The 25,000-nt window shown below is 39.1% G+C and overlaps 1 protein-coding gene across 1 annotated transcript in view; it reads left to right on the top strand.

Annotated features, from left to right (window-relative positions):
* The window catches only part of kdr (kinase insert domain receptor (a type III receptor tyrosine kinase)), a 29,263-nt gene extending 10,210 nt beyond the window's left edge, over positions 1-19,053 (top strand). Inside the window, exons 11-30 of the mRNA XM_027146174.2 lie at positions 1,570-1,681; positions 2,617-2,725; positions 6,010-6,354; positions 6,448-6,594; positions 6,779-6,910; positions 8,075-8,181; positions 8,655-8,790; positions 9,082-9,186; positions 13,213-13,326; positions 13,587-13,675; positions 13,823-13,991; positions 14,698-14,789; positions 14,880-15,002; positions 15,093-15,204; positions 16,032-16,131; positions 16,997-17,102; positions 17,207-17,352; positions 17,447-17,498; positions 17,589-17,674; positions 17,765-19,053. Of these exons, the coding sequence (XP_027001975.2) occupies positions 1,570-1,681; positions 2,617-2,725; positions 6,010-6,354; positions 6,448-6,594; positions 6,779-6,910; positions 8,075-8,181; positions 8,655-8,790; positions 9,082-9,186; positions 13,213-13,326; positions 13,587-13,675; positions 13,823-13,991; positions 14,698-14,789; positions 14,880-15,002; positions 15,093-15,204; positions 16,032-16,131; positions 16,997-17,102; positions 17,207-17,352; positions 17,447-17,498; positions 17,589-17,674; positions 17,765-17,981 (2,599 nt within the window). The 3' untranslated portion in view covers positions 17,982-19,053. The remainder of the gene's footprint in view (positions 1-1,569; positions 1,682-2,616; positions 2,726-6,009; positions 6,355-6,447; positions 6,595-6,778; positions 6,911-8,074; positions 8,182-8,654; positions 8,791-9,081; positions 9,187-13,212; positions 13,327-13,586; positions 13,676-13,822; positions 13,992-14,697; positions 14,790-14,879; positions 15,003-15,092; positions 15,205-16,031; positions 16,132-16,996; positions 17,103-17,206; positions 17,353-17,446; positions 17,499-17,588; positions 17,675-17,764) is intronic.
* The last annotated feature ends 5,947 nt before the right edge of the window (positions 19,054-25,000 follow it).

Raw genomic sequence — 25,000 nt, 5'->3', positions numbered from 1 at the left:
GAACACCACAAAACATCACAGCTTTTAGTAAACACAACTGAAGGTGTCTACACTGGACATGTGAGCATCAGAACTTGACCATGGAGCAACGGAAGAAGGTGATGGATCATATTTTCTTTTACATCATGTGAACAGCTGGGAAAGTGGTGACTGGTGGATACCGTGTGATGCTCTGGATATGTTCAGTGTTCTACTGGGAAACCCTGAGAGCTGGTATTCATGTGGATGATACATCCCTAAACATTGTTACTGAAAATTTACAAACCTTCACTGAAACAGTGTTCTCTGATGATCCCTGCCACACTGCAGAAGCTGTTCAGGAATGATTTGAGGAACATGACAAAGGTGTTGATTTGGCCTCCAAGTTCCGCACATATCAGTCTGTCCAGATTGGAGCTCAAATATTGTCCGCATGATTGAATTATGAAAGTGACGTGACATACGGCTAAGTACGGTGACCCATACTCAGAATTCGTTCTCTGCATTTGACCCATCCAAAGTGCACACACACACACAGCAGTGAACACACACACACACACACCGTGAACACACACCCGGAGCAGTGGGCAGCCATTTATGCTGCTGCGCCCGGGGAGCAGTTGGGGGGTTTGGTGCCTTGCTCAAGGGCACCTCAGTCGTGGCCGGCCCGAGACTCGAACCCACAACCTTAGGATTACGAGTCAGACCATTAGGCCACGACTTGCCCCATTATATAATAATGCTGGTGTTGAAAAAGAATAAAAAGTCTTTTATATTATATATAGATGTAGTTGTGTCTATAAAAAAGCGTGAACTGGCTGATGTGTTAAGTGTTTCACTGCTGTTGAAAAACAGATTTGAGACAATGGGTGTGAACTTCAGCCTCTAGCAGATAAGAGGATGTGATTTAGACACTACACAGTATTGTGTATATTGAGTCAGTTAGTATGTTGCTCGATGTGTCATGATTGAAATACTGCTACTCTGGCGATCGCACGAGCGCGCACTCGGATTCGGTCGGACATCACGCAATCCTTATCTTCAGACTTCACCTTTGGCTGCTTCCTCCCTCCTCATTACAACTTCCTGTTGTTCTAAAAACAGGTTTCTTCAAATGTTAAACATCCTTGTATCTCTGATCAAAAAACAACAGTGTCACAATGGCTTGATCTGAAAATAGGGACTTTTTTTGTTGTCCTGTATGTCAATAAGTAAACATTGTTCACACTGTCTCGGTTAAAAGTTTTTTGCCTTTTATTTTTGTTTTTCTGTTGCTTTCCTCTCTTCTTGTTAACCCTGATTAGACTGTTTACATTTCCTATCTCATTCTTTGCTTGTGTAAAGTGATCCATAGCAGTGGCGTATTTCGAGAAGGCAAATGATGACGGATTTATAATTCAATGTTTTTGTGCTTCCGGTTGAGTGTTTGTGCAGATGTGCATCCAGCTTTTTTGCATATATGCCTCACACTGTAAGAATGGTTGTGTGTGTGTGTGTGTGTGTGTGTGTGTGAGAGAGAGAGAGAGAGAGAGAGAGAGAGAGAGAGAGAGAGAGAGAGAGAGACTCATGTTATTGTATGTCTTGTCTAAGGCCCAGATCAGATCACAGTGCAGCGTGTGAAGGGAAATGGAGGGAGATTTCGAACAACACTGGGAGAAACCACATCGGCCAGCCCACCAGCTTCATTGACAGTTCACTTAAGGTAACTGCAGTGATATTTTGAAGTGAAGGCTACTGCTATAGGCAAAGTGGTCTCAGTACTCTGAACCACAATATGTTGTTTATATGCTGGTTAAACTGCAAACATTGTCTAAAGTATTGTTCATCATGCAAATTTTTATTATTACTACTACTACTACTACTACTACTACTACTACTACTACTACTAATAATAATAATAATAATAATAATAATACTTGTGCTCCCCAAGAGGGTTTCCTCTGGGTTCTCGGGTATCCTCCATCCACTCAACATGTTCTGTAGGCTGATTTGCATCGCTAAATTGTCACTAGTGTGTGAAAGGGTGTGCGATTGTTCCCTGTCATGGCTTGGCACCCCATCCTGCCGTATGCCCTGAGTCCCTTGTGATGGACTCCGGGTTCTCCATACAGGATAATCACTACAGAAAATGGATGGATAGTTGCTATAATAATAATAATAATAATAATAATAATAATAATAATAATAATAATAATAATAATAATAATAATAATAATAAGCTACAGCAATTTAGCTGTCCCTACCTCATAAGTGATGGAGGAAGACCAGAAGCAGCCATTGGGACCATCGATATTTGTACGCATGTCTTCAAGCTCTTGCTGAGATCGTTACCTCACATCAGGTTTTGAGTATGACAAGTGTCAAGTAGTAAATAAGTTCAGATCATGTTTTGGTCTATGCATGTCATGTTGCTGAATATATGTGACTATGTGATAAAAGCCTAGTTGAGATAGATATAGAGCATTGAGTTCCTGTTTGGTGACTAAGCCATCAAATTCATTTGCAGGTTTTGAAAGTATCAATAATCATAGAAACAAGTATTTTTGTACTAGTTTCGTGATCCAATTTCGTTCCAAGGAGATCCACTTTGTGTGTCTCATGTCTTTTTTTTTCTTGTCTGGTTTGTGGTTTCTGCAGACTGTTAGCATGCTGAAGATCCAGAAAGCTGTAGCCCATGCACTGTTTCGGTGCATTGCCTCCAACAAAGTGGGAGAGGAGGACAGAGTCATTATATTTCAAGTAGCACGTAAGTGATCTCTTGAGGGGTTAAAACTACCCAAGTTATTTACACAAGTGCAATTACTCATGGAAAGAAATACTCAAAGAAATAAACAACTTCAAATATAAACACAGAAAAAAGCTACAGGATACAAAGAAGTGTGTGATGTCCGACTTTAATCACACACCGATTTATGCTGCTGATAGTAAATTAGTGTTCATTTCACCAAGAAACCAGAGAAAATGTGAAAACATTAAAGATCGCTTGGTAACAATGATTTATAATAATACAGTTATAATCTATAATGGTAATGCTGCTTGGTGATGGCTCCACGTGGCTCCACGTGGACAGCCTGGAGACTATTATGAATTAAAGCTATTAAAGAGAATTAAATTTAGAAGTTGCTCGAAAGCTCCTGCTTACACAACCTCTATACATGTTTATAATCACACTTTCCGGTGTTACCGAGATGAGGAAGGCTTCCAAGCCGAGGAAGGTTTCTTCCGCATATCGTCTCAGGGAGTTTGTCTTCGCCGCCATTGCTTCAGGCTTTCTCAATAAGGATCAAAATCAATGTAATTTAAAACTTTCTAATCTCTATTCTAAATTTTGATATTTCTTTAAAGCTGCTTTAAAGCAATATTCATCGTTAAAAGCTCTCTATGAATAAAACGTCATTTTAATAAAACTAACAATCCAAACTGCTTGATTGCTGAAAGCTTGATGTACTGTAAAAAAAATCAGTCTATTTTGTACGTCAGTTATCTAATCAACCGTGAGGACTGGATGGCTACAGTAAGTACTGTACTGTTCTATTTACCGCCTTCTTTTGACATGTTTTTGTAAATGTGTCACAGTCATGGTACATCAGGTGCTTCTGTCTCACCGTGTTGCTCACTTTCGTTGTTCTAATCAAGAGCAATGATCATCATCGTTAATTGGAGTAAAATGTTATTATTTTGTCACTGCAGGTCATCAAGGTGAAATGTAGCAACTCGTTAGAGACTAGAGTCTGTGTTACGGATGTTTTCTGGGACAGAATTAAAGAGACAAGGAGCGGTGTGGCTAAATAAGCGCTCGTGGTGGTTAAACAGGCGGAGGGTGTAAAGAGAGGCCTTGATGAGGGACAATGGAGAGTACGGGAGGGAGCGTAGAACTGTATAAGGCAGGGGTCGGCAACCTTAAACACTCAAAGAGCCAATTTGACCCGTTTCCCACAGAAAAATACCACAGGGAGCCACAAAACCCTTTTGACATCTAAAATGAAGATAACACCGCATATATCGTTTTTTTACCTTTATGGAAAGTATAGAAAAAACTGTAGTGTGTTGCATTTATGAAATCAATTAACTGCTATCGATTAAACACAATTTTATTTCTGCAGGCAAACAAAAATTTTTTGAACAGTTTGAACTAACCTTAAAAAAAAAGACGCTGGGTTGAAGGTTACTTTCAAATAAAATGTTTAATATATAATTGAGTCATTCGTATTCATGACCAGGGCTCTCAAGTTTTGAAGACAGGCAAGCATGACATCTCCAACCCCTCGCTTTTTTTCATTGGATGTTGCGTTAAATCTTTCCCAGATACTTTCTATTTTCTGATTGGCTATTATTGTGTAGCCTCTTTTTTTGATTGGCTGATAAGTGTCAGGCTCGACTAAGAACTGAGACGCGCTTGATTCCTGCCCGGTTCCACAGTGCGGACTGATACATTTTGGGCGCTGCGGCTTATTAAATATATGATAGTCAAAAAGTTTTTCTGCGTGAGAATATGATGTGCGGCGGGAGAGCGTGAGAAAAGACCCAAATGCGTGACTGTCACCCTCAATGCGTGACACTTGAACGCCCTGCATGACATAAAAAAATTTAACTTGCCGGCTGCAGCAAACCAAAACTGCCCTGCTTCTGTGTGTCGGATTTCGCAAGTCGGCAGTTATGACATATTTTGAGCGACCAAAAAAAAAAAAAAAAAAAAAAATGAAACACGGTTTATTTTAATGTTACAAGAGCATCATGATCTTAGAATTCAGAATTACATTTTTTTTAAAAACTAACTAACAAAAATAAAAAATTTAAATTAAATATTTTTCCAAATCTACAGGGAGCCGCAGCATAGGGGTGAAAGAGCCACTTGCGGCTCCGGAGCCGCGGGTTGCCGACCCCTTAAACTTTAAGGTCTGAGTACTACGGTGGAGCAAAGGTTATAAAGAGCTTTAATAGTGAGGAAGAATTTTCAAATGAATACATTGTTTTATAGTGAGCCAGTGGAGTTGTCGAAGGAAGAGGGTAATGTTCAAGTTTTCAAGTTTCTTCGTATAGCGCTTTTTACAATAGACATTGTCTCAAAGCAGAAGGTTAATAGAAAGAATAATAGAAAGATTAATAGAATGCAAAATTCAAGATTAATATTAGATAGATTTAGTTCACAATGTGTATGTATTTATCCCCAATGAGCAAGTCTGAGGTGACTCAGGCAACAGTGGGGAGGAAAAAGTCCCTTAGACGGTAAAGGAAGGAACCTTGACAGAACCAGACAGAATGGGGAACCTCATCCTCATCTGGGTGTGATTATAATGGGAATTTATGGGAATAACGGGAATGGGAATGTAATGTGATGCATGATGGGAATTTGGGTTATGATACTGGCGGCAGAGTTCTGAATAAGTTGTAGTTTGTGACTGTTAAACTATTTAGAAATCTTTGCTGGTATTTTTAAATAAACTTTAAGATTAAAAAAAAATTGAATCTATAAAGTTTTACCTTTTCTCACAATGTGTAAAAAATATTTTTTTAAAAGGGTCAAAAATTATACAAAAAATTTGGAGATGCTGCAGTTGGATTTATTGTAAGACCATGTGGATCGATTAAATTGAAAATTTTTTACATGAAAAATAATTTCAAGTGGGATCAACTAATATGTGTAATGTGTAATTATGTGTAACGTTAGTGATTAAAATGGTACACGGTCCAAAAGTGTATCCAGTTTTGTGTGTCCAGTTTTTTCCAGTAAAGTTTTTCAGATAAAAAAATAAATCTAAGTGAAAATAAGGTCTTATGGTTAAGAGAATGTGCTTGTACTTCCTTGAGTAAAATAAAATGTCCAAATAAACAAACAAACAAACAAACAAATAAATAAGTGTAAAATCCTGTTGGTAAACTTAATCATGTGCTACAGAAGAGATGAAAAGAAATAAAATTTTTATTATTTCTATCGTAATGCTGCTTTTTGACAGTGTCTATGGTTAAAAGTGCTATTTATATTAAATTCAACGAATTGAACATTCACACAGTCTGTGTCTTTCTCTCCAGGTTTCCTCAATCTGAGTGTGTTCCCCTCCAGCGTCCCTATAGAGGACGAGGACGTGCTGTTGCGCTGTGTAGCCGACCGTACGCTGTACTCCAGCCTGAGCTGGTATCGAGTGCAGAACGTGTCCAACCCGACCAAACTGCCTACCAGCGTGCCTTGTTCCAGCCTCAGTCTGTCTCCCCTCAGCCAGCCCAACGCCACTGTCTCAGGCCTGCGGGGTCCTAACGTCACCCTGGACCTGTCTTTACCCAGGGTGAGCTGGCAGGACCAGGGTTGGTACACTTGCCGCATGGAGAACGCTGACAGCAGTGAGAGAACATGCCTGCTACACAACCTGCGTCTCCGGGGTGAGGACATTTCCAAGAGAATTTTTCACTGTAGTTAAACTTGATTAGATTTGTAAACATTTGAAATATTTCTGGTCATAATTTCAATCTTAGCTCTGGAAGCTCCAAGAATTGAGAACAACTTAAGTGATCAGAGAGTGAATGTGAGCGATTCTACCATGCTTGAATGTGACGCAAGGGGCACACCGGACCCCGTCATCACCTGGACAAAAGACAACCAGACTGTCGTTAAAGGATCTGGTGAGAGAATTTCGGTCACGTCTTTGAGGTTAATGTATCAGGCTGGTTATCAAAAGTAGTCTACACGTAGTAATACTTTAGTTTTCTACACCATTCAAAAACAGTTGTCTACTTTATCTTTAACGACAAGTTACAATCACGATGATTATGTTTGAGGGTCTGTGGTTTGTGTAATCATTTCTAGGTATAATTCTGGGTCCATCAAATCGCTTTCTGACCATCCAGAGAGTAAAGAAAGAGGACAGCGGTCTGTACACCTGCACAGCCTGCAACAAACAGGGCTGTAGCTCCATTCAGGCTCAGCTTACAGTGGAGGGTAAACGTTTTGTTGTATATGGTATAGAGTTTAGACTCCAGTCAAAATTACTGGGGATTCATGTAGATTAATTAATATCTTTACATCAGTCGGGCCTGTCTATCTATCTATCTATCTATCTATCTATCTATCTATCTATCTATCTATCTATCTATCTATCTATCTATCTATCTATCTATCTATCTATCTATCTATCTATCTATCTATCTATCTATAAAATGCCACTGATTAATACATAGTTAAACTTTATGGAGGTTAGTCCTAGTCCTGTTTGTTACTGAGCAGGAGCTAAAAATAGTAAAAATAAAAAAAGATAAAATAAAATCTCTCTGAGCAGCGTTTTGGTTTTATCTCGGATTGACTGACTTGCAGTATCTCTGCTCAGCACTGGCCATGGGCTTGATGTTAGCTTTTTAGGTCCTGGCTCTTGTCTGGGATGGCGGAATCGATTTAATGTCTTGAGGTAAAAATAGCACTATTTTTAGCTAGTCAGGAAGAGGGCTGTATGAACGCACATCCTCTCAGGAGAACACACACAAAAAAACAACAGTATATAGTCCCAGAATAGAAGGAGTGAGCTGAAGCACCCACCTACTCTCTCGAGAGACCCCGAGAGAGAAAGAGAAGCACACACAAGGATCACAATCAGGGTGAATAGTGTTAACAGAGACACACTAAGTGTACGTGACTTGTCCCTCGACAGCATTGGCTGAGAGAGAGAGAGAGAGAGAGAGAGAGAGAGAGAGAGAGAGAGAGAGAGAGAGAGAGAGAGAGAGAGAGAGAGAGAGAGTAAGCAGCAGCTGAAAGAATAAAGAAGAGGAGGAGAAGAGGTATGTCAGTAGTTAACAGATTAGCAAAGAAACTTTAAAAATATGAGAGACAACGAGAGCCCGAGGCTCTTGTTAACAGAACGATAAACCTCAAGGTGTAAACAGAGAGAGTTCATGCAAGCTTATTTAATTAAATAAAATGTTAGGTCAAAAGTTCACACCCAATTGCAGCTACTACAATCTCTCCCACTAGCAACATGTATTCATGCCTCGACAGGAATAAATCACCAGCTCATTCATTATAAACTGCTGTGACTAGCAATACAATTCCAGTAGGAATTTAATCCTCACTGTCTTTTTCATTTAATTATTATTATTATTGTATATTTTATAGGAGCAGAAGATAAGATGAACGTGGAGCTGATTGTTCCGATTGGTGCTGTGATTATCGCCATGTTCTTCTGGCTGCTCGTTGTCTTTGTCATACGCAACAAAAAACGGGTAATATTTCACTTTCCATCTTTCAGTCTCTCTTACACACACACACACACACAAACACACACACACACATGCGCAAACACAAACACTCACACACACACACATGCGCACGCACACACACAAACACAAACACACAAACACTCACACACACACACACACACACAAAAACACACACCACACACACACTTAGGCTACAGCTTTTTTTCCTTTGTGAGTTCCTACTATTACATGCCCTACTGTGGGTTGTGAAGTGTCCTCCTTCCCATGTCCCAGCATGATTTCATGCTGTGTGTGTGGGACAGCCAGGGCGGGACTTGATACCTCTTTGTAACTCATAACTAATGATGTAATGAGGGTCACCTACTGAAATCATAAAGGGATTAATGCTTTTGTAGATGCCTGGAGTCATGTTTTTTTAATCAGTCCTGCCCACTGACCCATTACTACTAATACAGTCTATCATTTTCTGTCCTTAGCCCACTGACGGAGATATGAAGACGGGCTACCTTTCAATTATCTTAGACACAGAAGACATGCCAGTGGACGAGAACTGTGAGAGACTCACCTATGACGTCAGCAAGTGGGAGTTTCCCCGTGAACGGCTTAAACTAGGTGAGCTTGAGACCCATATCAAGCCTACAGTGGGAAAAACACACGTCTAACAACAGAGACCTCCTGACTCATTTTATATCAGACTTGCAGCAATAAAATATTTTAATATTTCATTAGTTTATTCTGAATGAAAATTAAGATTTCTATTCATTTTCATTCCACCAGTGGAACAGAAGGCTAGTGAACTGGTAAAAAGGAAACAAACAACAAATATGGCATGTTTAATAAGGATTTAAAACATTTGCATAATGTAACAAATTCTAAATTTAACATTGAAATTGGGGATTGTAGGTGACCCGCTGGGGCGAGGAGCATTTGGTCAGGTTTTGGAGGCAGCGGCATTCGGCATTGAAAAGGCCACGACCTGCACAACAGTAGCTGTGAAGATGCTAAAGGGTAAGTGTAATAACACTACCTTATTTTTATAAACCTTTTGGGCAAGCGTCTTAGAAACATCCAGGTGAGATATGCCTTAATATTAATCATTTAACACTAGAAATACTGTATTTTTAATTTTCTGGTGCAGGTCCCAAAGGTGTGATTCCCCCCTGTTGAGATTTTCACAGTTCTTCAGCCCTGTTTTTGTTGTGCAAACGGCCCCATCACCTGTGAGGCCTGGCTCATTTGCATTTGTTCACTCAGAGTAGCTCAGATCCAAGGCAGGCCAAACCTCTGTCTGTGACGGAAACCTTCAAGGCCTATCTATACAAAATAGTCTGTTTAATTTATATAAAAAAAATTGTGTGCTAAGGTTTGTCATTGCCATAGTGCATATCATATTTATACAACCCTTGTGCAGACCTGGGGTCTATTTGACTCATCTGGAAAGTTTAATGTGTCATAACTTGGGTTTCCTTCCACATATTTGCCTGAAATTTACCAGGATTGTTCCAAATTATGAACTCTGCAAAATTAATCTTGTCCTCCCGGGTCAATTTGACCCTGGCACATTTCGTGGGACAATAGGTCACACTTTTACCCTTTTCAGCGCAATGAACATACATACCTGTACAGACACAAAAATGCACACATAAAATGTCCACTAACACACGCACCCAAAACACACACTCACACACCACACACACACACACACACACACACACACACACACAAATTGGGCATTGCATTTCATTATGCCTTTTTATACACTTTTGCTATGCCTTTGCCTAGCAGAGGAGTGTGTATGAGACATGAGGAGTGTTTATGAGACATCCTTTACTTGGGAAAGAATGAAAAGTTGCTAATACATGAATAAAATGAAAACTTGCTAACACTTCAGTCTCCAACGTATGTTTGTAGACAAATGTCATAAGCCGAGTGAAGTTATGGTCCATGGCTTTTGACATGTTCTTACACATACAGAATAAAATGATGTAATTTCATTTTCATTGGCCATCAATGAATTATAACACCAAAAGTGAATTTTGAGAACAAGAACCCAACATGCCTCCACAGAAGATGCACCGTGGTACTGGGAAGCCCTGTCTGAGCCAGACGATAAAAGACGGCACTGTGTGGGTAGAGGAGGACATTGGAATGTCCAGTGCAGTAGCAAATCGCTTGTGCTTCACTGCGCAAGCTGGACCCTGGGCGACTTGGGTACTTTCCCAAGTAAGGAGATGCATTGCAGACATATTTGGTCTCCAAATCCGTGGCCATCCAGAACTTTTTGTCTGGCTTGGTTGCGATATACTGTGTGAATGGACAACAAACCATGGTAGGGAACAGTTGTTCATCTATGGTCATGTGTTTTCCTGGAGTGAAACTCTCAGCACAGTTCTTGTTGAAGCATGTCCAGATGTCGGAGGAAATTTGCAGCAAATTTGTCTGTTAGAAGGTGTTGTATAATTGAAATGAATCCATCTCTTGGCAATGTCTCTTTGAAAGCCAGGAGATTGTTTTGAAACCATTTTGACCATTTATAATGTCAGTAAATAATAAAACCTGTTTTTTCCAGGTCAAATTGACTTGAATGCTTATAAAGTAAAAATTCTACAATGATCACCATTCTGTGTGATCAGCTTACATTTTGAACATTTTACACTTATGTCTATTTTGCCTACCAGGTACCATCTGATCACCCAAAAACGGGCTACACACACACACACACACACACACCACTCAAAAACTTGGCATAATTTATTGTGAATAAAACTTCCTTTACACCTCTTATGCTTTTTATTATATTTAAATTATAAACAATAAACCTCATGATATTATGCCATGATTTTAAGTAAAATAAGCATAAATGATTAAATATTATTTTGGATAACCACTGGCTGGTGTATGTCAAACATCCCCAGGTCAAAGCTGACTGAAGCAACTAAATTCATGAATAAAAGAGAGAAAACAAATATGATTTGAATATGAAAACACAACATCTGTGTGTGTGTGTGTGTGTGTGTGTGTGTGTGTGTGTGTGTGTGTGTGTGTGTGTGTGTGTGTGTGTGTGTGTGTGTTTCGGCAGATCATATTTTGCCCTCTGCTTGGCAAAGGCATTTCAAAAGTGAAATATTTACAAATGTGTAGTTTTTTATTTCTGGAGGCCTAATGAGATGCAATGCCCAATTTGTATGTGTGTGTGTGTGTGTGGTGTGTGTGTGTGTGTGTGTGTGTGTGTGTGTGTGTGTGTGTGTGTGTGTATGTGTGTGGTGTGTGAGTGTGTGTTTTGGGTGCATGTGTTAGTGGACATTTTGTGTGTACATTTTTGTGTCTGTATGTATGTTCATTGCGCTGAAAAGGGCAAAAGTGTGACCAATTGCCCCACTAAATGGAGGACAAGATTAATTTTACTTGCAGAGTTCATAATTTGGAACAATCCTGGTAAATTTCAGGCAAATATATGGAAGGAAACCCGTTATGACACATTAAACTTTCCAGATGAGTCAAATAGACCCAAGGTCTGCACAAGGGTTGTATAAATATGATATGCACTATGGCAATGACAAACCTTAGCACACAATTTTTTAATATAAATTGAACAGACTATTTTGTATAGATAGGCCTCGAAGGTTTCCGTCACAGACAGAGGTTTGGCCTGCCTTGGATCTGAGCTACTCTGAGTGAACAAATGCAAATGAGCCAGGCCTCACAGGTGATGGGGCCGTTTGCACAACAAAAGGAGGAGAACAATGGAGCTGTAGGGGTGCTGGTAGGTGTGAGGTCCAGGGATTTTACGCAAAATTGCGCAGGTTTAGCAAAGCTTAATTGGTGATCTATCTAGCTGAATGCAAACTAGGCAAAGTAACAAATTATTTATTTATAGACTGAGCATGGGGTAGCAGGTCCTCAGGTGGCAGGTCCCCTGGCATTTTTTCTGTCTTTATTGCCATTTTGTGCAGTGGTGATTCAACTGGTTAAGGCTCTGGGTTGTAGATCGGAGGATCGGGGTTCAAGGCCCAGCACAGCCAAGCTGCCACTGCTGGGCCCTTGAGCAAGGCCCTCAACCCTCCCTGCTCCAAGGGCACTGTATCATAGCTGCCCCTGCACTCTGACCCCAGTTGGGGTATGTGAAGAAAAGAATTCCACTGTGCTGTAATGTATATGTGGCGATAATAAAGGCTTCTATGCCCCGTTCTATTATGTTACCCAGATGCTTTTATGATAAGGACTCAGAAATCCAAAGCACAAGGTAACAGCCCTGTAGCTTTGACTAAAATGTAAATAATTTTAGATTGTAAAAGTGTTAGTATTATATTCTGTAGTGCAAGATCAAGTTTCCCAATTAGACAAACCATTATTGCATTATGTACATCTTTGGTAAAGAGTTGGCTTGGCTTGACACTACAAAATAAAGGTGTCAGGAGTGTGGGTGTCAGGAGGGGTGTGTGTGTGTGTGTGTGTGTGTGTGTGTGTGTGTGTGTGTGTGTGTGTGTGTGTGTGTGTGTGTGTTTAGAATGAAGCCCAAAGATGCTTTCTGTAAATGGCTTTTTTCTTAGTGCTCGGAAGAACATTTTTATGGTCTATCGAAGCTTTTTCACTACAAACAACCTTTTGTACAATGGAACCTTCATAGAACCATCCATGTATTGTTTGGATAGTGCTGATTAATTCGAGGCTTAGATGCTGTGAATGTTATTTCAGTAAATAAGCTCCACCACTTACCCGAGTTCTTCTTCCTCTTTCCTCTCCTTCCTTGTTCTTGCTTTCTTTTTTGGCTTCCAGACAGGTAAGTTCTGTACTGTATATTTTAAAAAGCATCACAATTCCAAATAAACTTTGTGAGATCAGGATCCTTTTGGTTTGTCCTGGTAAACCGTTGCACGGAACATTATACATCCGAGGTTTCGGAGAAGTTGAGCACTTGATCACTCGAATTCATTGTTGGCCTTGGGGAAGCCGCCTCAAAACCCATGGCTCAAAGCAAATCTCTGTCCTGCAGATATGAAATGATTGTAATGTGTAACATCTGCCCAACTACAGAGGGTGCTACCTCCAGTGAGTACCGTGCCTTGATGTCCGAGCTGAAGATTCTTATCCACATTGGTCACCATCTCAATGTGGTTAATTTGCTAGGTGCCTGCACCAAACCAGGTGGTGAGTCTACTTTATCATACCTAAACACTTTATATTCTTAATTTAGTTGAAGTTTAAAGCCCCACTTAAAGTTTAAAGCACCAGTGTATTTAATAACAGTACTTCTAGTACACACACATCACTTTGCAAGAAGTGTTTATTGTTCGAAGGAGCCATGGTTATAGAATTCTCTAAAGTTCTCTAAAACAAAAAAGTTGCCATTACTTTGCCATCACTTTGAAAACCCAGAAAAAGCTATTTATCTTCTCCCTTTCTGTCAGGTCCACTGATGGTAATAGTGGAATACTGTAAGCATGGAAACCTTTCCAGTTATCTGAAGAGTAAGCGTGGAGAATATAGCCCCTTTAAGGTAAACATGGGGGAAGGGGGGGAAGGTGTATTTAATGTGACTCAATTGATCTATTCACAACTTAGGTCTTATGGCCAAAGCAACAAGAATACAAATCCTAATGATTTATTTACAAAGGTTCACGGGAGCTCTTACATGTTGTTGCAGAAGCATAGGCCTCAGCTGATGCAGGATAAAGCTGGTGGAACTGAGGTGGACCTGAATGAAGGGGATCTGGGGATGGGGACTACTGCTCGATTGGATATCTGCACCGGCACTGCCATCTGCTCTGGACTGAGAAGTGATTGGAGCGCCAATCCTCAACAGGATAAGCAAGGTACTGCTAGTCAGCCACACTACCATAACATACAGTACTATAACAATAACTACTAAATTATTTGAAGATCTTAATAATATCCAAAAGAATCATGGTGTTATGCCACTATTAGAATTATACAAATGTCTCTTTTCCGGGGGACATGGTGGCTTAGTGGTTAGCACGTTCGCCTCACACCTCCAGGGTTGGGGGTTCGATACCCGCCTCCGCCTTGTGTGTGTGGAGTTTGCGTGTTATCCTCGTGCCTCGGGGGTTTCCTCCGGGTACTCCGGTTTCCTCCCCCGGTCCAAAGACATGCATGGTAGGTTGATTGGCATCTCTGGAAAAAATGTCCATAGTGTGTGTGTGTGAGTGAATGAGAGTGTGTGTGTGTGTGTGTGTGTGCCCTGTGATGGGTTGGCACTCCGTCCAGGGTGTATCCTGCCTCGATGCCCGATGACGCCTGAGATAGGCACAGACTCCCCGTGACCCGAGAAGTTCGGATAAGCGGTAGAAAATGAATGAATGAATGAAAATGAAAATGTCGTTTTTCCTAAATTGCGTATACTCATAGTTTATACTCTCTACCATCAAAAAATTCAAGAAAAGGTCAAAGGTCAGATTGATATTTACTTTCCTTGATTATACAAATTTGCCTTCATTTAATGATGTAATTCTTCATTGCTTCTTGCTACCTGAACACATGTTATGAATCTGTGTGCTGCAGAAAGCTCAGACTGGGATCAGTTGACTATGGAGGATCTCATCAGCTATAGCTTTCAAGTAGCCAAAGGAATGGAGTTCCTCTCCTCTCGAAAGGTAAATCTCAAAAACGTGATTATATTTGTGTGTATTTGTAGTATGCGCATGTGTGTATGTAAATGTACAACCTTTCTGTGCTTCTGTCAGTGCATTCACCGGGATTTGGCAGCTAGGAACATTCTTCTTTCTGAGAATAACACTGTGAAGATCTGTGACTTCGGCCTGGCCAGAGACGTGTATAAAGACCCAGATTATGTTCGCAAAGGAGATGTGAGCACACATATAGGTTTTCTCATGAGCTATGACTGCACATCAAGATCTTTAAAACCTCAGTAATGTCAAACCTGATCTCCCTCATAGGCACGTCTCCCTCTGAAGTGGATGGCTCCAGAAACGATCTTCGACCGTGTTTATACAACACAGAGCGACGTTTGGTCCTTTGGAGTTCTACTTTGGGAGATCTTCTCTTTGGGTCAGGGAGTTTGCTATCTTACAATAATTCATTAATCAGTCACTTTTTTATAGGTAAATCAGGGCTCTCAAATTTTGAAGACAGGCAAGCGTGACATCCTTTTTTTTCTATTTATTAATTTGTGTGTGTGTGTGTGTGTGTGTGTGTGTGAGAGAGAGAGAGAGAGAGAGATTATGACTGGTGGTGTTTATTGTAAGTGTTTGTAACCTTTATCCTGACTCCTTTATCATTTGTAATGTTGCTCCCATTTAAAGAGTTCTGCTCAAGCCCAGACATGATTGTTTCGTTATGACCATCGAAAATATCCTCGCTAATGAATGTTTTTTTTAATTGGTTGTTGCGTTAAATGTTACCCAGATACAATAGTGCTATTTTCTGATTGGCTGTTGTGTAGCCTCCTTTTTTTGATTGGCTGATAAGTGTCAGACTCGACTAAGAGCTCCAGGGGAGACGCGCTTGATTCCCGCCCGGTTCCATAGAGACAGCGGTGCGGACTGATACATGTTGTGCGCTGCGGCTTATTAAATATGTGAAAAAATTGTCAAAGTTTTTCTGTGTGAGAAATACGATGTGTGGCGGGAGAGCGTGACAAAAGACCCAAATGCATGAATGTCACTCTCAGTGCATGACACTTGACAGCCCTGTTAAATTTATTTGCCAAAATGCCTTGTCCTTGAAAAACATTTGTAAATTTGCAGTTATTGTTGTAAGCTTGTATCATAATTATAGCATAGAATAAGCATCATAACAGTTACTATACACTATACAATACACTACAGAAGAACATCCTGCAATAATCTTTTACTGTCACTTGTTGTGAAATGTAGGTGCATCTCCATATCCAGGAGTGAATATCGATGAGTCGTTCTGCAGGAGGCTAAAAGACGGTACCAGAATGAGACCGCCTGACTATGCCACGCCTGAGATGTAACTATACTTCTCTTGCACTCATAGTGTTGATATAAATACGATATATTAGGTATACATGAAATATACAGTAGGGTTTTTCACACTGAGGTTTTAACAAGGGGTAAATGAATATTTCACATGTGTTATTTAGAAACTAGGTTAGCTCTGAAGCTGGGATTAGCAGTGATTAACAGATGCTAATTGTGTACAGTGTGAAATGATGTGGTTTTAGCATGCTATGTCTAGACTCTAGAAGCTTAGCAACAGACACACAATCAGCAACAAAAACGGCTCGGTAGATAGAGTCAAAACAAGTGTGTGCTACAGCAAGGGGGAACAAATAGTGCTAGGAGAAAGATGCCTGGTGAACTACTGTACACACCAAACATAAAAAGACCAAAAAAAGATGGTGAAAGGTAACAATACCTGCTCGAGTGCAGAACAGCAGACCTATCATTTTTTCCTCACTGATGTTAAAGTGTGAAATGAGATATTATTTGAAGCAGTCACACACTGTACTGTATTTATCCAAATATGCAAATAAACAGAAGGTTAGACCAGGGTTTTGGGCTGTACAGTGTGAAACGTCAGATTCTGAAGAGACAGGATTCGTTGTTAAACCTGGGTAAAGCAAAGATAACTGTTTTTCTTTACTTTCATGCGTTAAGAAAAAAGAGAGACACGTATTAGTTAACTCGTTCTAATAAGACACAGGTAAGAATCATCACACGTTACCTGACGAATCGACCCGCAATCTCTCGGTATACAGCCGGCACTGGACCACGCCTCTGCCATCATTGATTCACGTCTTTTATGTGAAGCTCTTTATGTTGCCATCAAACCATTCCTGGATTATTAAAATGCAATTACTGTCACATTTCAGCTATCAGACCATGTTGGACTGCTGGATGGATCATCCAAAGAACAGACCCACATTCACAGAACTTGTGGAACATCTGGGCAACTTGCTCCTGGCCAGCGCTCAACAGGTTACAGATGTGTTTCATTTAAGGGTTTATTGGTAACAGTGATAATAAAAGTATGTTGATGAGTGTAAGAGTTATGATCTGAGTGAATATCCTTTATGATGTAGGATGGTAAAGACTATATTCCACTGACAATGGGAGATGTGGAGGGGGGATCAGGGGTCCCACAGCTCAGAGTGACGTCATATATCAACGCACCAAGTGCAAAAAGCAAAGAGACCCAGGTTCACTATGATAATGCTCCAACAGTGGGGTTAGTGTACACACACACACACACACACACACACAGACACACACACACACACACACGCCTCTGAATCTGTGTTACATTGTGTCTTTCCTTTCAGATATGCACAGCATAAATTTGAAGACATTTCACTGGAACAAAGTGCCATAATGGTAAAGTGCAAGGATAAATAAAGAGCACTTCTCATCATTATTTTTAATACAGCTCTGATGATTTGTTAACTAATTCTTCCTCATCTGTAGAATGGCCCAATGGACTGTGATATGGGATTTTCACATGATGAGATGAAGGTGCTCAATCATCAGGCACAGAGGATGGCCAAATTCAGGTGAGATTCCGTTCCGGACATTTCCATAACAGGTAACCTGCCATGCTTTGGAGGTCAAGGAGAACTAACCTGAAGTCCTGAACTCCTCAGCCCCCTGCTACGATGTAAGAGTAAGGAATCCGTGGCCTCCGAATCGTCCAATCAAACCAGCGGCTACCAGTCCGGCTACCACTCGGATGACACAGAGGCGCCTGTGTATGCCAATGAAGAGATGATAATAAAGAGCGACGCTTTGAAGAAACCACCGTTAGCCAAAAGGGATGACAAGTTTCAAACAGAGGTCCGCTATAGCATTCCTCCTGTTTAATAAGAACCACCCATAAGCCAACAACTACACTACATGATTATACAAAGTGTTTTTTCTTTGTTTTTTCTTTTTACTTGCCTGGAAAAGCAGATTCGTGCAATACTTCTGCTTATGATAGGTTGGTTCTTAGACAGGATTCCAGGCCATGTCACACAGCAGTTGTTTCATCTCTCCTGGCATTCTGGTGATCAGTGGCAGTATGGCTTTCTCTGTAGTGTTTATTTAATACGATTTAGTCAGGTACATTTATTAAAATCAGTCAATCTCCTTAACATTAAAGTTCTGCGTGTACACACCTGTAACCGTATGTCGAGATTTCAAGTTATAATCATGGAGTATGGATATAAAACACATATAGCCTTTCGTATAGCAGTCATCTGATCACTGTGCATTATCTGATCTGGAACCTGCGATTCATTTCAATTCATTTATCCTGATTTTAAAGCAAAATGTAATTTATTTCGTAGGTGCAGATAAGCTGTATGTGTTTGCTTTGCTGTAAATGTTTTTGTTGGAATTTATTTAAAGGTCAACGTTTTTTTTTTCCTGTTCGAACGTGAAAGAATGCAGAGCAAGAGCGGCTGCTTTTTAAGACCCTCCCACTTCCTGTAAAAAGAAAGACACACACTTTTTTTCATACATGTTCTTTTCCATGCGTCTTGTTCTTCTTTACATTATACTTTCCTTTTATTATTATTATTATTATTTGATTTGCTCAACAATTAAGTGAAGACCTTAATGTAGGTCACGGAAGAAGAATATATTTTAATGAACTTGTCTTAAACATAACTAGTTTTCTAAAATAAACTTTTATCAAAAATATTTCTACCTATTTGTAGGTGTCAGAATTTGTGTATCAGTGAACACCATCTGCAGCAGATACCTTGGGATATTAAAAGGCAGGGTACAAAGGAATGTTTGTGTGTGTGTGTGTGTGTGTGTGTTTGTGTGTATGTGTGTGAGACCCCTCTCTTCCTGTATCTGTTTTGTTATAACCTTGAGCAGACAAAGCATTCATAGTAATTTCCAAAGTATGTGTGTGTAAATCAATAAAAAAAATATATTAACTATATTTGTGCATATGGTTTGAGGTGGATGTGAGAAAAGACCAGCAGTTTGCGCATCTCATTGTTTCATTGTTTTTGTGGATATATGTGTACTGTGTAAAGGAAATAACATCCTTCCATCCTTGAACTTTTTCTTAGAAGTACTCAGCTCAATATGACTACCCAGAATAGCCAAGGACAGATATACAGGGGTTGCCAATTTAATATCTGTGCACTGGCATCACATGAAAGTAGAATAGTTCCACTAAAATATACACAATATTTCACTACTACATGAGTACCCTAGACATGACTGCTTCATTCCACTGTTTAGACCTTTCTGAATTTGTGACACAAATTCTACAGCTAAGCTTTTCAATGATTTTTTCACATCTTTAAATGATATGGGGCCCAAACATTTTCATGAACCAATATACTTTTCTTTGTGTATGTAATCTTGACCTCTTGAACAGGGATCCATGCTGTGTTTGCATTCTCAGACAGAAGTACAGTAAAAAAAAAAAAGGAGTGATCGTGAAACGGGTCAAATTTAACTGTAACTGGATGTGTCCAGAATCCCATGTGCTGTTCTTGGGAATTTTTTTGTTGTCATTTTTATTTTATTGAACAGTTGTGCAGTTAATATTCACAGAGTCACTTCACCAAATGATGTTGCAGCTCATTCACATATGATTCAATTCAATTCAAGTTTATTTCTATAGCACTTTTTACAATAGACAGTGTCTGAAAGCAGCTTTACAGAACATAAACATAGAGCAGAAGGTAAACATAAGGAATAATATAAAGAATTAATATAATAAAAAATTCAAGATTATTATTAGATATATGTAAGTCACAATGTGTATGTATTTATCCCCAATGAGCAAGTCTGAGGTGACTCAGGAAGCAGTGGCAAGGAAAAACTCCCTAAGGAAGAAACCTTGAGAGGAACCAGACTCAACCTCATCCTCATCTGGGTGACTCTGGAGGGTGTGATTATAAATATACAGTCTGATAAATGTTGTATTGGTGTAAGGATCACATGGAGTTCAGATCTCATCTTTCGTATCACAGAGTCCGACTGGAGCTGGTAGATCTGTAGTTGTCTCAGGATCCTCACAGAGTCGGCCTCGTCTCAGTGGAGGTCCGAAGTTTGTAAAAGGTAATGAATGTGTTATAGAGAGAGTTTGTTTGGAAATGCAGTGCACCACACTTATTAAAAGACAAAAGCCATTTTCATTGTACTTAAGTTAGCTGTATTAATTTTCGGATAGTTCACAAATGGCATCGTATTTTTAAAAAGCAGTGGATTTCTGACAAGACCGAGGACTTCACCTTGCTCACGCTGCTGCTTTTTCCTATTGCTCCATTGGAGACTGATGAACGAATCTACTACAATCATAACCTGTAATTGCATAAAGTTAAATTGTTACAATACAATTCAGTAGTTTCAAATAAAAACAAAAATTGGCATTATTCACATTACAACATACATTTAAAGTTATTTCAGTTCAATTCAATTCAAGTTTATTTGTATAGCGCTTTTTACAATAGAGTAGACATTGCTTCAAAGCAGCTTTACAGAACATAAATATAGAGCAGAAGGTAAACATAAGGAATGATAAAGGAAATAACGAATAATAAAAGAAAAAGAATTGACAGAATAAAAAAATTCTAGATTATTACTAAATATATATAGTTCACAATCTGTATGTATTTATCCCCAATGAGCAAGTCTGAGGTGACTCAGGCAGCAGTGGCAAGGAAAAGCTCCCTTAAATTGGTAAAGTATTTCCAGTCAATTTGTTTGTGTTGCGCTTTTAACGACGGATGTTGATTCAAAGCAGCTACAGAGAAGCATAGAAATACTGTAGATTAAAAATTGTAATGTCTAACTTTAAGCTATCTAACATAATGAGCAAGCCGGAGGCAATGGTGGCAAGAAAAAAACTCCCTGAGAAGAAACCTTGTGAGGAACTAGGCTCAGAAGGGAACCTCGTCCTTATTTAGGTGAACAGAAAATAATGTAAATAATGTGATTTTTTACAACGGTTTGTAGTCTAGTGGAATTGTGCAACCAATAGATTCCAATAGAATTTCTGTTTGATTCAGTTTGATTCATTTCTATTTTATTTGTATAACACGTGGACAAGGACAATGGACAAAAAGCAGCTTTGCAGAACAAATATTCATCTGAAGATAGACATTTTTAATTAGATTAGATTAGATTAGATTCGACTTTATTGTCATTGTGCAAGGTACATGTACAGAGCCAATGAAATGCAGTACAATGAAATTTCATTTATTCCCAGTGAGAAAGTCAGAGGAAACCCTGATTGGAATTAGACTCATCTGCGTAGATAGGATCGGAGAGTATGATTATAAATCATTTCCCTTTTTGCAAATGGAGTCTGATGAATGGAGACTTGAGTATAAATCATTTAGAAGTTGAGATTGAGGATCACTAGCGCCATCATGAGGCTACAAAGGGTCATGAAGACTATTTAATGTAGCATACGGGAATTGTGCTGAAATGCCAATCCTGCCATGATATATGCATATTTACCCTTCAACCATCAAGCAGTTCTTCAGGAAAACTTCTTTAGGGCAAACTTTAGATCATTGTTTATATACAATATAGCCTCTGGAACTCTGGATTCGTTTACAGTAAATTTCCTGAGGGCAAAATACCAATCATCTCAGTGTGAACATCACATATTTCATATATTACATAATCTCTTTTTTTTTTTGGAAACATGACATATGTATCATAGGAGTATGTTATGAATCTGTGCCTGCTAGCGAACGTGTCACATTGATTTATTACATCTTTAATATATCACTAGAAGCACATGTAGCTCAGATTATTACAAGCAGGGTGTTCTTCAAAACAATGTTCAGGCTTTATAATACTTTATAATTTAAAGTAAATTTAATCCTACCTACCTACAAATTTTTTTATGTATTTGTCATATATACAATCATACACAGTATGACATGCAATGAAAGGAAAATGAAATCTAAAAGTAATATAAAATAAAACAGATAAATAGACAAAGTCTATTACAATAACAATAACCGATTATATGAATATAAATATGGTGATATGAATAATAGAAATGTAGTATTGATGTTCTGAATAAAGTGCAAATGTGTGCAAAGTGTGTGCAGGTTTACTTCATATCCATCAAGTGTGCTGTGATAAATTCCAGTTGCAAGAGAAGTCCAAAAAAAAAAAAAAAAGGTCAAGCTCTAGGTATTAGCCTCTAGGCTAAGGGCTTGAAATGGCACACAAAGATTCGTTAAACCCAAGAAAGCAGACATTTTCGTATTGCTATTACTTTTTAGTATAGTTAGTGTCGCTCTTCCTTTTTTTTTCATATTTTGACCCATTATTAAAGATGTTATTATGTACGTATTCACATCTGTTGCTTTGAAACCTGTAAAAGTTCTGGTGCAACCAGCTACCATAAAAGTCTAATATATCGATGTATGTAGTTTAATGAATGTTTCATGTTTGTGCAGTTAATCTGATATCATCTCTAAATAAATACAGCTGTTCATGGAAAGCCCCAGAATTTGTTAGAGTACATACTTAAACAAATAGAATCATGAAAATCTGCAAAGTTCTGAAGAAGTGTCACACATTTTTTATGTTGTATATTTGTGAATAAACAATAGCTTGGTGTCACAGGGGATAACGCTGCTTCCTCACAGCTGCAGGGTCACCACTTTAATCCTGAGCTCGAGTTGGAGGCTGTGGAGACTCCGTCTGGGTTTTCTCACACTTTTCAAAAACATGGAGTTATTTTAAATTGCCCCCGGGTGTGAGTGGGTGTGTGGATGTGTAAATGTGTAAATGTATGCTGATCCTGAGCCCAGTGGTTCTGGGATCGACTCTGAATCTACTGTGGGCCTGACCAGGATAAAGCAGTTACTATAAAATTAAAAAAAAAATGTATTATGGCTTACGCTGTGTAGATTCGAGACACAAAGCCTATTTAAGTCTATGTTAGTTCCAAGTTGCACCCCAAGAGTTTATTGGGGTGAATGTTTATGCATGGCTCTGTAGCTGGGATCTGAAAAAATAAAAAAACATAGCCTGAAGGGAAAAAGCTACATGTCGGAATTCTGTACAATCCAGGAATGATTTTAATCCAGTATCATGCAAAAATTTTTCCATTCTTAGGATGTAGTTATAAGTAATACATTTGTATTCTTAGAGAACTTTGATTTTAACTGCAGAACTTATGGAACCAGGGGAGCACGGTGGCTTAGTGATTAGCACGTTCGGCACACACCTCCAGGGTTGGGGGTTCGATTCCCGCCTCCGCCTTGTGTGTGTGGAGTTTGTATGCTCTCCCCGTGCCTCGGGGCCTCCGGTTTCCTCCCCCAGTCCAAAGACAAGCATGGTAGGTTGATCGGCATCTCTGGAAAATTGTCCGTAGTGTGTGAGTGTGTGAATGAATGAGAGTGTGTGTGTGCCCTGTGATGGGTTGGCACTCCATCCAGGGTGTATCCTGCCTCGATGCCCGATGACGCCTGAGATAGGCACAGGCTCCCCGTGACCCGAGAAGTTCGGATAAGCGGTAGAAAACGAATGAATGAATGAACTTATGGAACCCAATAACATTTAATCTTCATTTGAATTTATACATTTATCAGCTAATCACAAGCGGAGTTAATTATTTAACTGTATATATATATATATATATATATATATATATATATATATATATATATATATATATATATATATGTATACACATTTGTGTTGCACATGGCTGTGTCTATAAATTAAAACTTTATAAAAGTCTCTGTGGCTCTGTGAGCACCAGGAGGCGCTTCACTCCACCAAAAACCGATCAAACCACCAAAACAAGGAAGGTTTACAATGTGTACACACTGTACACATTGTAGACATGCTTAAAATGCATGCTTGAAATATTTGCCTGGAAATGTGATGTATGTAATGTAAGTAGTTTACTTAAGTAATGTAAGTAGGTTCATTACAGTTATATGTTATATGGTTCACACTACAGACGAAGTATAACGTCGTGTAGACGTGGAGTCAAACAAAGTGGTGAACGCTCGTGTGATCACCAGCACAGAAAGTGAATATAATCTGCCTTCAAATATATAATTAATAATAATCAATGCTGTGCCTTGTTTTGAAAGTCGTTCATTTCGTTCAGTTCGTTAAAGGTCCTTAGCTTTATAAGATGATTCTTTATGTCATAACAAACAGTATGAATCTTTTTAATATATTTATAAACGATATAAAAGACAAACACAGTCAAACACATAGGTATAAAAGACAAACAAGAAGCCCAAGGACATTACTGGACAGTTTAAAAGTTTGAAGCTTTATATTACTCTGACAGAGAAACACCATGTTTCATGCTTCTACTTTATATAAACAATCCGAGTTTTTTTTCTGCCTCTGTCTGTCTTCTCCCAGAGGGACAACTGAAAATACCTCCCATAGCTTTAATTGCTTTGACACTACATAAATGCCCTGGACACAAATGACTGTGCATGCAGGGATAAATTATATTGAAGTAATCTGAGGTTTACAAACACAGTGAAATCGAACCGCAGAGCGATCAGACCGTCACAGTGAGATTACACAGATGTCCTCTGGTGTTTGACGTGTTAAAAGATGTTGAAACTGTTTATTTGCTGACAAAAACCAATGTTTCTTCCAAGTTTTTGAGTCACAGCTGCATAAATATCCAAACAGATCAATGTAAATCCAATCAGCTCTAATTCTCCGTATAATGAGTGAATATTGCGCCTGTATTGCACCATTGAAAAATATTGCACTAGTGAAAAATCGCTCTGTCTCTCTGTTTCTCTGTCTCTCTGTGGGGTCTAAATTACATGGATAGATTGCAAATCCTAACATAACAATACAGTCATACAAAATATGCCGTAGTGCTGAATCAAGCAATAATTTGATGTCGTTGTTGT

The sequence above is a fragment of the Tachysurus fulvidraco genome, chromosome 16 (assembly GCF_022655615.1).
Source record: "Tachysurus fulvidraco isolate hzauxx_2018 chromosome 16, HZAU_PFXX_2.0, whole genome shotgun sequence".
NCBI classification, from domain to species: domain Eukaryota; kingdom Metazoa; phylum Chordata; class Actinopteri; order Siluriformes; family Bagridae; genus Tachysurus; species Tachysurus fulvidraco.
Note: the sequence above shows the minus strand (reverse complement) of the source record. Positions and strands in the feature narration are given on the sequence as shown.